General features: G+C 44.4%; 1 protein-coding gene across 9 annotated transcripts in view; it reads right to left on the reverse strand.

Annotated features, from left to right (window-relative positions):
* JADE2 (jade family PHD finger 2) overlaps positions 1 to 12,959 on the reverse strand; it is a 144,829-nt gene that overhangs the window by 20,205 nt on the left and 111,665 nt on the right. For all 9 annotated transcript variants that reach the window (XM_030573632.1, XM_030573633.1, XM_030573628.1 and 6 more), the window contains one exon: positions 2,935 to 3,052. In XM_030573632.1, the coding sequence (XP_030429492.1) occupies positions 2,935 to 3,052 (118 nt within the window). The remainder of the gene's footprint in view (positions 1 to 2,934; positions 3,053 to 12,959) is intronic.

Consider the following 12,959-nt stretch of genomic DNA (forward strand, 5'->3'; position numbering starts at 1 on the left):
GATACAAGCTTGAACACTTACAATTTTACAGCAGTAAAATTCCTCATTCCTTCAAGTCATTCAGAGCAGTTCTTATTTCTGGACTTCAAATGCTGTCCCATGGAAATCTTGTTACTTTCAAAGTAGGTAAAGGTTCAAAGCAACCCTTCTGGTCAGAATACCCTGCGCTCTGTAGATAAGCACCTAACTTCAGAGGGATGCTTATGACCCACAACTCAAAATAAAGTCAAGAAGCTGGATTAAATCTCTAGAAAAACTTCCTAACTGTAAGAACAGTAGGACAGTGGAACAGACTATCAAGGGAGGTCGGGAAAGCTGGAGGTTTTCAAAAGGAGGCTGGAGAGCCATCTCTCTTGGATGGTTTAGACATGACAAATCCTGCATCTTGGCATAGGGTTAGACTAGATCAGTGTTTCTCCAACTACTGTACCCCCTTCAGGAGTCTGATTTGTCTTGCGTACCCCCAAGTTTTGCCTCACTTAAAAATTACTTGCTTACAAAATCAGACATAAAAATACAAAAGTGTCACAGCACACTATTCCTGAAAAACTGCCTATGTTCTCATTTTTACTATGTAATTATAAAATAAACTGGAATATAAATAGTGTACTTATATTTCAGTGAATAGTATATAGAGCAGTATAAACAAGTCATTGTGTATATGAAATGTTAGTTTGTACTGACTTCGCTGATGCTTTTTATGTAGCCTGTTGCAAAACTAGGTAAATATCTAGATGAGTTGATGTACCCACTGGAAGACCTCTGGGTACCCTGAAGGGTACGTTTACCCCTAGTTGAGAACCACTGGACTAGATGACCTTTGTGGTCCCTTCTAACCCTATGATTCTTCTACTCTTATTCACAATGTCAACAAGTAGCTTCACTAATTGCCATGTGATCACTTATGGAGTTAAGGTATCTTTCAATAAAGGTTATCAGTCTGTCCCATGGGATCAGCAAGTGCTCAACACTCAGTACCTCTACTAATCAGGCCCTCGATGTAAAACAGGCCCCAATCAAAGACTCAGGGCACAACTTCCCCACAACTCTGGGATAGTTTTGATCTGGCTCCAAAAGGTAGGTCCTATTCTGAGAAGCGCTGAACACCTGTAATTTCCACTGAACATAATCAGCGTCATGGCTGGTCAGCCTCACCCAGTATCAGACTTTTTGTGGCTTGGACCCATCTCTGACTAGGCCATACTGTACATGATTACTGGACCTTCTTCTCTGCACTACAGAGCAGCCTGAGTCAGGCTACCAAGAAAAATTTGCACGGAATCAAAGTCACAAACTTTTCAACACTACATTTCTCAGGCTCAAAACTTGAGTCAAAGGAAACTTTGGTAAGGGAAAGTGCAGTCCAGACAGTTCCTACGAAACCCCAAACACGTGATGGCTTCAGAAGCAACTCCAAAGCCACAAACACAACAACTGGCGGAGGAGTCTGCCAAAGAGCCAGATGCTGTTTCTGGAAGAACTGTTATGCAGCCTTGGTTTTTGAGTCTTGTACTGCCATTGAAAAAAGGGAAGAGGAATTTATGAGATGTGGGGTCAACCACTGCATGTTTAAAAAAAAATAATCAAAGAAAAAAAGAAAGAAATTAATTCTATATTCGCTATTTAATGAAATGCAGCCAAATGCTTCCCGTACTGTGTGCATGATGTTCTCCACTAATAGATACATATAGCCGAGGAATTACAGACAATCAGTGTTAAAATGAGACGGCATCTAGGAGCAAAAGACATTCCATCGGCAGCTTCACCTTTGATTCTTAACAGAGCCAGAGGCAACTGAAAAGAAGTCAATGCAACTGCTACTAAAACATGCCAATGAGCCAGATGCCACAACTAAAAACACCAACCTCTCTAGCTTTGCACCCAGCATTTGTAATCACCATCCAAACAGGATGAGGAGGAATTGGAAAGGAACAATGTGCTCCAGCCACAGCATCTCACTGCAGGCCAGACTGATGTCCTAATTTAACTATCCAGCAAAATGATTAGCGTTTACTACCCAGAGGTGATACAGATCTATTTTGTATAGGGTCAGTGAAAACCACCATCTCAGCCTGTCAGCAGAGTCAGGGTAGGAAATTTACTCTTCCCTTGTCTTAATAAAACGGTAATAATCAGAATACTCAAAATGCACAGTGCTTTATCACCTGTTGATTTCAAAGCAAGTGAGGAAGGAGGAGGAGGTATCATTCTCTTCCTCCCTCCCCGCATTTTGCAGTTGGGGAAACTGAGAGTGTGTATTCACTGGAGATGTAAATTCCAGCATGAGCAGATATCAAGCTAGTGTGCTAAAAACAGGAGCATAGCAGTTGCAGTGAAAGCACCAGGAGGGGCTAGCTGCCCTGAGCACACACCTATGGTCTCAGATGGGATCAGACTCGGGGTGGCTATCCCCCTCACGCTACCACCGCTATACTCTGTTCTTAGCACATAGCTCGATCAGAGCTAGCCTGGGTATGTCTTCTTGAATTGGAATGTACCCCGCCAACTCTAGTGCAGATATTTCCTGAGACTCAGAGAAGATAAGATCCCAATTCTGCCCTCACTTAAAGGGTGAAACTCTTACTGACTTTTATGAGAGGGCAGAACTGAGGCCTAGATGACTTGTCCAGGGTGGCAGAGTGAGTCTGTGGTGGAACAGAGGCTTGAACCCAGGTCCTCACCCCAAGTCCTGTGCTCTATCACAAGCCTACTCTGGGCAGAGCATAAGCTCCCAAGTGTCTATAATTTGCTTTATTTTCCACAAGATAGCTCAACCACATGTTTATCAACATAAAAAAAGAAAGGAAAGATCTAATCTGGTGATGCTTTTGCTTCTACCTGTGCAGGTTTGGATATGAGTGTTTCATATTATATGATGGAACTGGAAGCATCTGTGATTACAGGTACTCCCAAGCCATTAGCAGAAGTACCTACCTGGATAAAGATCCTTCTTGATCAGTTGCATCTGGAGATGAAAGATCTGCTCCTGAAGTTTGCAAATGGAGTGTTTCATTTTCTCCCGCCTCGTCACCATGTAGCAGAGATTTCTAACCTGAAGAAACACAAGAAAGAGTTTCCACTTTCTGAGTGGACTCTGAGAAAAAACCCAGCTGCTTGGCAGTGCTACTGAAGAGTCAGCTGACCGAAGGTGGCTCTCTAGATGCTGTCCCTTCTCTGTTGCTCAGAGAAATCCCAAGTATTATTATGACTGTTTTATCGTAGTGCCTAGAAACCCTTAACCATGCCCCAGGACCCCACCATGTTAGGTGCTGTACAAAGACACTCTTCTTTTTATCCTCATTTGTCTGTTCACCTTATGCTTGGATGCATGATGCTGTGATTCGGATATGCCCAAGTGGTTTTGAGTAAGTCAGGCCTGCAGAATAGGAGCCATCAACAGGCTCCTGGTCTAGCAAAAGAGATATTCAGAGAACAGGGACAGAGGTAAAAGGCTTCAGTTCTGGCTCTGGGAGCCAAAACCTTGCAGGAGGGAGAGGGCCAGGAGCACTGTGTAAGTGGCTGTAGCTGGAGTCATTATGCGTGCAGAGGCCAGAAGGCACAATGCATCCAGGGACACAGGGGCAGCCTGCTCACCAGTGGCAGATCCTACACCCACAGAACACGTGTAGCATGTGCTCTCCCAGTATAGCCCTCCAGACACTAGCCAGCTTGCAAGAGCAAAAGAGGCCATGGCTATCTCCACAACCAATCCCTATTTGTCCCCTCTGAGGTCTGGAACACTTCTGGCAGCATCATCTGCTCCCGTTGTGAACAGGCAGCCATATCATAGCAGTCCCCTGCATGGAGAATGTTAGGGGGAAGGGACTTTCCTGGGTTTTCTTCCTCCCACCCATGCTCTGGGGCAGTGGATTCTCTGCTCCTATTAGGCTGTGCCTCCAGCATCCATGGAGAGGTTGCTCTGCAGGCTTTCTCTGATGAGAACCATGGACGTTCAGAGGGCATGGCCAAGATATGGACCCAGTAATGACTCCTATGCAAAGATCCCCACACTGATTGCTGCTGATGACCAGGAAACAGACACACATTGCTGCTCCTTTTGTACCCAAGCTGTGGGGCAGTTATGCCACTATCCGCCATTGGATTCTTCCCTCCACTCTTGGGCAAGTGAAGACCCCAAACAGAAAGGTGTGCACAGTGAACAGACATGCTGGTCACTGAATGCTTGCCAGACCCTTTGCTTTAATCTATAACACATTTACAGACTCTATTTTATCCACATTTTGTACACAATTTTTCAGGCTTTGGTTTATTTGGGATTTTCTTTGCCACCTTCTGCTGAACATAAAATAACAGGAAGTTTGATCTTTACCTTTACCACTGAAGTCAAAGTTCAGTAACTTGAATTCAGGAGAAAGCTCTTAGAGCTTCCCCGTGCTTCAGTCCAGAGTGTCCAAAAGATGTAGGAACTAGGAAGTTCCAGTCGACCACCTGGACCCAAATCCTGGTACACTTACTCAAGATTAACTTTCAGTACTTGCTGTGGCATAATCTTTAAGCCATGCTGCTGATCTGAATGAAAGGATTCAGTAACTAACATCCGTGGGGGTGGGAGCAGGGCAAGGCGGGGCGGGGTAACTTGCTTTATCAATTTACCCAGTTTTGGTTTTGGGAATTACCTTTACAACCACTGTGGTCAACAGATTTGCTTAATTTAACGCGATGGCTATTGTGACAGACATAATGAAAGAGTTAATGTCTGTAAAGTGCTCTGTGATCTGTGGATGAAAAATGCAATAGAAGTGCAAAAGATTTTATTATATGTGGATATATAAGGACCACAGTAAAGGCTTGGCAGGCAAAAAGTGAGGAGTGTATCCAACTAACAGGCCAGGTTGTCAGCTAGTGCAAACCAGTGTAGCTCCATCGACTGTAGTAGGGCTATGCCTGTTTATACCAGCTGAGGATCTGGATCATATGTGCTATAAACATTGTACAAATCAAAAGATTATCTGGTATGTTTTCCCCTGGGTTCACTCCTGCAGTTCTGATTCATATGTTCTATTTATGTCCTGTTTTTGCTGGGACAGTCCCTTTTTGAAGCGCTGTCCTGGCCATCCTGACTTTTTTAGCAAAAGTGGGCATTTGTCCTGTTTGTTTTTGCCAACTTCCCTTCGGGGGTGGGGAGCGGTAAGGCCAGCCCCTGGGGGGGGGCAGGGCTCAGACTGGGGGCAGACAGGGCTTGAGCAAGCAGTGCCACCAGCCTGTGCAGGCTGGGGGATTGCCCTGGGCGAGTGACTCGGGCCAGCCCTGTGCAGGGGAGGAGGGAGGGCTCAGGTTAGCCCCAGGGAGTGTCCCATTTTTCCTTTGGGAAATATGGGCACCCTAGTTCTATTGAAATCAAGAGGAGTTCTGCATGAGTTTGGGCTGCAGGATTACGCAGTGAGGAAGTTACCCACCATTACAATAATAGGAGCAAAATATGCATTTACTTAAGAACTGTGCATGTAAAACTGTTTGCATAGCTAGGATAATGAGCTACTAAAATCAGGGATGCCTCATAAAATTGACTGTTAATCTAAAACAGACTCAAGGACACAACGTAGGAAATACACTGAAGTACTGAACTAATATTGGGCTAGAACCTCAGCTGGTGTATGCTGGCATAGTTCCACTGTCTTTGATAGATTTGACACTACTCCCCATATTCTTCATAACAATATTATTATGATAGGCACATGGCATAATCATGATGTATTTTATGCAAGATAGGTCATGTGAGATAGCATTGGAAAGGTTATGATTTACTGCATATGATTATCCTATTTGTATGCATGTATCATTTTTGTATCTGAAGTTAGGAATGTTGTCTATGTATCTAGTACAAATGTGTTTACACCTGTGGAACGCCCACTAGGCAAAAGACTGTGAGACTAGATAGCTGGCTGGGAAGGGCCCATTCAAGTCAATGGATCATTAGGGAGAAAAACAGATCTTAGAAGAAGCTAATCTCCCACCAGGAAGCCTTCCTGAGGACACTGTAAGAAGCCTTCAGCTCACGACTGCTGTGACCTTATAGGGACATGTGACCAAGTCACCTAGTACTTGACACCATCTTGGAATACCAGTGTTTTTCCACTGACCGGGTGTGGGAACCAAGCTTGGATACAAAGGGTTCCTGCCATATGCAAAAGCTATTTAAGGCAGAGGATTGACATCATTGTGGTTCTCCACTGACTCCTCGCCCAAAGAAGACTCTTGGAAACAACTGAGGAACAAGGACTGAAGTAGGGGGAAGTGCTGACCCAGTCTAAAAGGAAATTTTAGCCTGTGAAAGAAACACCTGGGGTTTTTACGCTGCATGCAAATGCAGCTTTCCCCTGAAGAGCCAGCAGTCTGCTTGAATCAATATTTAAGGTGAGAATTTGCTACTCACAGCCAATCTCTTTAGTATATTAAGTTCAGACTCCATTTTTGTTTATTTGCTAGGTTATCTGCTTTGATCTGTTAGCTCTCCCTTATGATCACTTAAAATCTATCTTTTGTAGTTAATACATTTCTTTCTGCTTTATCACAAACCCATGTATGGGAGTTATAACATGGGGCAAAAAGCTGTATATTCACTCTCCACATTGAGGAAGGAGCGAATTTCTGTGCAGTGCAAGGCACTATAATTTTGGGTTTAACCTCCAGAGGGGTGGGTGCACTTGAGTAGATGGGTAATTCATAGAATATTAGGGTTGGAAGGGACCTCAAGAGATCATGTAGTCTAACCCCCTGCTCAAAGCAGGACCAATCCCCAAATGGCCCTCCTCAAGGATTGAGCTCACAGCCCTGGGTTTAGCAGGCCAATGCTCAAACCACTGAGCTATCCCTCCCTGTTTACCTGAAGCCTTCCTATGCAGAGCTGATCTCAGCATCTGTATGTAGCTGCAGCTGGGTGTGTCCCCACCTGCATGTGTGCTGAAGGGCACTTGAGGTCCTGTCACAGCAGTACAGCCTAAAGGGAGCCCAGGTTGGTGGGTCAGGTAGGCTCAGTGGTACCCCAGTTCCAGGTGGCATCCCGGGGGGAACCCATCTCAAAAGTTATGCCAATATACTCTAGATCTTGCTCACTGCACCATCCTATATGTTGTTTATTCATAGAAGTCAAATATTTGCCTTTAGTTGCCAGTGTATTTTGGAGAACTTTGTTCAAAACAAGAGAAACTTTCTTTGTGCAAATGACAAAGCTTCAGAAATAAGCCTAGTCACCAAGAGGTCAAAACTGCCCCCAAGCTTCTAGGATTGTCACTCTCCTGAAGTTCCAATACTTGTAACCTCCCCATCCCTCTCTAGAGAAACGCTAAGTACTGTACACTTCAGGAATTTCAAAGGGAAAGTAAAAACCTGCACAAACAAAGGCAGCCACAGACTGAGGGGAGAGGGAGGAAAAAGTAGCCCAAGTGTCAAGTTACTTCCTTACAGTCATCATGCTGGTGCATGTCCAGGACTCCAGCACTCAGGACTGACACCTGAATTCAGGCTCAGTTCCCAAGCTGAAGAACTGCAGCACTCCTCTGTTTGCTCTTCCAATGCAGTGCAGAGTAAAAAATAACTGTTCTCCTCCCACAAGACTTTGTTTATGGTTCAAGCCTTTTGTCACGCACTGTCTGTGACACTGAGTAAGGTAAACAGAGATGCAGCTCTGATTCCGTCCTGAGCCCACCTGATTTCCTGGATTTCCAGTAGCTGATGAGCCAAGCTCTGCTCTCATTAATATTCTGTCTCAGCCCACTCAAGACCTATCCATTTACAATGGCTCAGCTCAATGGACGTGCATGTGGGGAACTCAAAGTTGAATTTGCTCTGACATCTTTACAGGTGCCAGGTTCAATCCTGCCCTCTGCTGCTATGTACAATGAGAGATGCAGAAAGCTTGCCCCACCTAAAACACAGCTCAGGTCCCCACAAGGGCTGGGTCTGAGAGTCAGGTGGCATGCTCATCCCTGTACCAGTTGCCATAAACTGCTAACTAGCAAACAACGGGTGCACATGTTATTCCTGCTCAGCAAAGGACACCTCTCAGCCAGCCCTGACCAGCAGCATCCCTGGAGCAAAAAATGCAGCAGGCATCCTCTGTTTTTCATTGCTCCACTGGTGAGGGCAGGATTTGGTCCCTAATGTGTAAGCTGCTCATCTGAACTTCTGTGCCGCTGGTTAAATGTCAGATGCACATGCAGAGGTTACTGATCAAAATTCCCTCGGCAGCCTGGAAAGATGGTGCTGTTGCCAAGTGATACCAGCTAACATTTGTCTTGTGCTGAATGTAAGCACTGCAGTTTTTGTCAGCCCGAAGTATCTGTGGTTGGAGTGACAGTCTGATGCTGTCTCCATGGCTGTGTCTTGCGGAGGGGAGGGTCACTATTTTTTGGAGGAAATGTATTGTCTCTGCTGTAAAACAGAAAATGCTAATGGAATCTAATCTCACTTGACAGTGAGTGTTTACTCAGCCTCCTGACTTTCCACAAGCCACAGCCAGACGGGGCCTCAAGAGGAAGGCAATAACCTAGGAGGCAAAGGTCAGTTCCTAGGAGTGAATTGGCCATAAGGAACTTTTCAATACTCTTTCTTTCTTTCTTTCTTTCTGCTCTAGCCACATCACTTAGCAAACCTTGAGTATGATTCACAGATTACCTAGACTGAAAGTGTTCAGGAGCCTTTGTGTCTCTAATAGTGACACATCAAACCTGACCTTTCCCCTCCCCCCACCTTCTCTAATTGGCTACCAACAGCACAGTGTGTCACAGGCTGCTTCTGAAAGCTTCCTTGCCCATGGTAACGGGGAGACATCATGTATTTACATTTGCCCCATGCTCTCCATTTGCTCGCTCTTTACCAATGAATTAATGTCCATGAATTTTCATAGTGACAGCGAGCTTCCAGGATCTGAATTGTAAATAACAGCCTAGACAAACAAAACAACCACTTGAAAGTGAGGTAATTACAGACGTAGAGCCCCTGTGCTCAAACAATTATTATGCTTTTCAAAGGCTCTGAATGCAGGAGGACAATCACGGCCGTTTGCTAATGGCATGATGTTTTTTTCAATATTAAAAATAAATTGTTAAATAGGGATAGAGGGAGATAACAGAACCACAGAAATGGAGAAGACCTATTAAATTATCTAGTCCAGCCCGTTGCAAGTGCATGATTGCTACCCACAGTTCATTTTCTAACTGTTTGTCCCAGTCAGCGAGGCATCCATTATTTCTCTTGGGAAAACTATTCCTCAGCGTAATTGATCTCACTGCCAGGAAATTTTCCCAATATTCAGCCTATTTCCTTTCTAAATTTGATTCTGTTATTTCTAGTGATATCCCTTTGCAGTCCCCAAAATAATTATTCCCTCCCTTGGCATGTTTGTGTCCTTCCCAGATTGTAGATGGTCCTCCAGTACTCTTTTTTTCACTGCTTAGCCATGCTATACATATTAAGCTCTTTAATCAGCTGTTCCATCAGTTCTGTGGCTCTTATCTGAACTTCCTCCAATATGACTGCATCTTTCTGGTATTGAGATGAGATGGGCTTTACTGCCAGTCCCTTGCTTTGTAAGCTACAAAGTTATAAAACATCTCGGGGCATTGGTGTTACCTCAGGACAACTGGAAAGCACCTACTTTGTAGAAGGGAAAGCTGGTCTTTTTTTTTTTTTTTTAATAATATAAAGAAGTGATTTATATATTGTATATTTAAATATGTGCCCTTCTTTTTGTTCTGGATTGAAGCAAACATCAAACTGAAATTTCTTTATGAGGAAAACAACTGCCTTTGGCAACCTGTGTATCAAAATGTTTGGCAGTGTCTTTCCTCTATGATTCTTAAGTTTTGAAAGAAAACATTATTCGCCTTTGCTTAGAGATTGCTATTTATACTACTAAACAACACCCCTCTTGCCTCCCCCGGCCAATCTCTGATGCCGACCTGATCCCCTTGGAAGTGTAGAGCTTTTGGTTGAAGCTGATTCAATACTTGGAGGAGGTTAAAAACAAAGTCCTGTTAGAATTCCGGGAACAGAGAAGTGGACATTTCAGTAGAGGAAATTTGCTGAAAAGGAAATTGAAAAGTGCTAGAATCATAGCTGTTAAGTGATGGCAAATATCTATTAGGTCATGTAGTCTACATCCCAAGGTTCTCTAGCCCACTCTCCCTTTTCTTGTCTATCTCTCTATTCTTCTGTATGGATCTCCATTACAAAAAGGACATGGTCTAACAACCTCATCCATAAGAACATCTCTACCTATGTCATCTGAGAACAAGCATGCCTGTGCACACCTTTGCTCACCATGGCATCAGTCTCATGGCACATGCAGAGTCTGTAGCACATAGCCTAAGTCTCAAACCACTTTGCAAAGCTAACTTGGACCTCTAGTAGCTTTTTAAATCTTAATTCTCTGAAGCAGCAGTAGGTGTTAGGCACCAGTGAAGACTGAACTCGACTGGGTGATATCAGTTTGGGGCAGATCAGTGCACTAGTTTGAGCCACGGGTGTGTGCAAAAAACATTACAAGTAGAAAATGTTATTCTCAGGTCCTTTTTTTAGGATCTCTGTCTCTCAGAAACCCCATAGCCAAATGATTTCAAATTTGCACCACTAAACCTACCTCAGATCCTGAAGAGGCACAACAGTTTTCAAGACAATCTCCATATTTATGTGGAGTTCAGAGCATGCAGACAAACAAGCTGTTAAACAGAAATCTCATCTCCAACTCAACTCCATTAGTGCTACTGCCCTGCTATGATATTAAGGAATCTGACTGGCACCTAAAGTTGCCCTGCCTCATGCCAGTGTAGGCCTTAGCAGCAGGATTTTGTACCAGCCACATCCTGTTCATGGTGTGTACGGGGAGCCCAGCAGAAAGTGTGTTACACTTATCTAAACATCGTGGCAGTTCAGGCATGAACAACAAAGGGAGGAACGAAGAGTGTAGGTGAAGATGTACTTTGACAATATTCGTAAGGAGACAGAAGAATTGATATTTCCGTAGAAAAGACACATGATTCAAACGACAGCTCAGCATCCAGCAGAGCTTCCAACTGGAGAAGGGTCTGTAAGTGAGTCACATAAAGGCAGAGAGAAAGACCAGGGTGATCAAAGCTGGCGTCTCAATTCCACAAGCAAGTGGCTCAGTTTAGGCTGCGTTAAACTGTAATATGTTTCTGGATGATCGGGCTTTCACATCAGTTAGGCAAAGATTTATCTGTAGGCCCAATGTTCCTGGAAAGCAATAGCATCCAGAGAGTATTTCCTGAGATGTTTTGAATGTGCCTGATTTAAAATCCCATTCTTAGTAATGGAGCTACACCTGATGCACCAAGCCAGAATGGACGTGGTGGGAGCGGGGTTAGCTCAAGGCTAACACATTCCCTGTCCTAAAAATAATAATAAATAATCATCTTCTCTTCTATTGGGCCTTTCTTCTGAGGAGCTCAAAGTACTAAACAAACACTAACTAAGTCTCACAACAGTCTTGTGAGGTAGATAAAGGGATTTACAAGGAAGACATCACTCCCAACCATGCCCCACTCCGAGAAGCATCACCTACCAAATAAGCACCACCACCTTCTGCTGCACACTGGAATTTCCTTGGAGGTCTTCCATCCAAGGACTGACCAGCTCCATCCCTATTTAGCTTGAGAGAGATGGCAATATCAAAGCACAAGCTAAAATATGCTTTTTCCTGCTTCCCTCCTATCCCACCTGCTCCCCTTAAGTGCTCAGGACTTACTGTGCCACTCTGCCAACTTGCTCCTTTCTCTCTCTCACTCCTGAAAGACCAGGCCAAACTTCAGCTGAGGGCTGGCCCACAAGTGTTCTGTGCTCTCTGTTTAATCCGCAGCTGAAATCAGCTGTTTCCTCTGCTGAGTGATTCAGGTGGAGTGGATAGCACTGACTGAAGGAGAAGAGGGGGTAGCACTTTGTAGGTGGGCAGTCCTTCTACACACCAGCAAGGAGAAGTGTGGAATATGGAAAGGAGGGAAAGTATGTAGCAAAAGAAACAAAGTCCTAGTTTCCCTCTAGCTCTGTCCAGCTTCCCTTCAGTACCATATAAGCTTCCCATAACCCATGCCTTAAATTTGGCACAGCTGTGTAAGCTGCATTGCATCTAAGATGTCCTCCATGAAGGCCTATATTCTGTATTTTCAGGGCATGGACCTCATGCTCTAATAGGCCTTTCCCATAAATCTATGACTCTATTTCCTGTGCACTATTCCTTCCTGCTACAGTGGTTTTCAATAGCCATTCAGTGCTTTGGCATTCCTCTCTCTCCCCACTGCCAATTTTGTGACATTTCTCTACACATTTTGTACTGCTTCTTCCCGGCACCTTGCCCTCTTGCTTATACTGTCGCTGATGACCCTACTACTTCTGTCAGCTCCGTGCCTGTATGCAGTCATTAAAATAAAATTTACAAGAATTTAAGAGTGCTAACAGCCTGGTGCTTCAGAAAGCAGGTCTCTTATAAATTTCCCTTAGCTGCCTGCATGCACAAGCCAAGCCAGCAGCAGATGCACCAGGGGAGAGCAGGCAGCGTTGAGTGCAAGAGATCAGTCACAATAGTTTGTTATTATAACTTAGCTGACATTGACTCTTCCTTAAAAAGCCAACAGGCAGAAGCCCTCAGGGTTTTCCTTCCCCTCCACAAACTCATGTCAGATACAGAACACACAGGTCAAACAATGGGCCCACCAGCCTGTGAAGGGGAGCTGGAATGGTCTGACATGCAGTGGACCTGCCTCTGCGGAGTTTAGTGTGATACACTCCAGGTGGCATGTGTCATAAGGCTCTGTCCATTCAGAGATCTCCCAGAGGAGGTGGCCCATTTCCCCCTATGGAGACAGCTGGACCAAGCCATGAAACACTCAGACCCACCAGCCCTGCAGTTCACTTCTACCATTTTATCTGTCCATATTGTTTTGTTTTTAGACAATACATAAATTCCATTTCTGTTTTTAATGTGA

This window comes from Gopherus evgoodei, chromosome 8 (assembly GCF_007399415.2).
Source record: "Gopherus evgoodei ecotype Sinaloan lineage chromosome 8, rGopEvg1_v1.p, whole genome shotgun sequence".
Lineage (NCBI taxonomy): Eukaryota > Metazoa > Chordata > Testudines > Testudinidae > Gopherus > Gopherus evgoodei.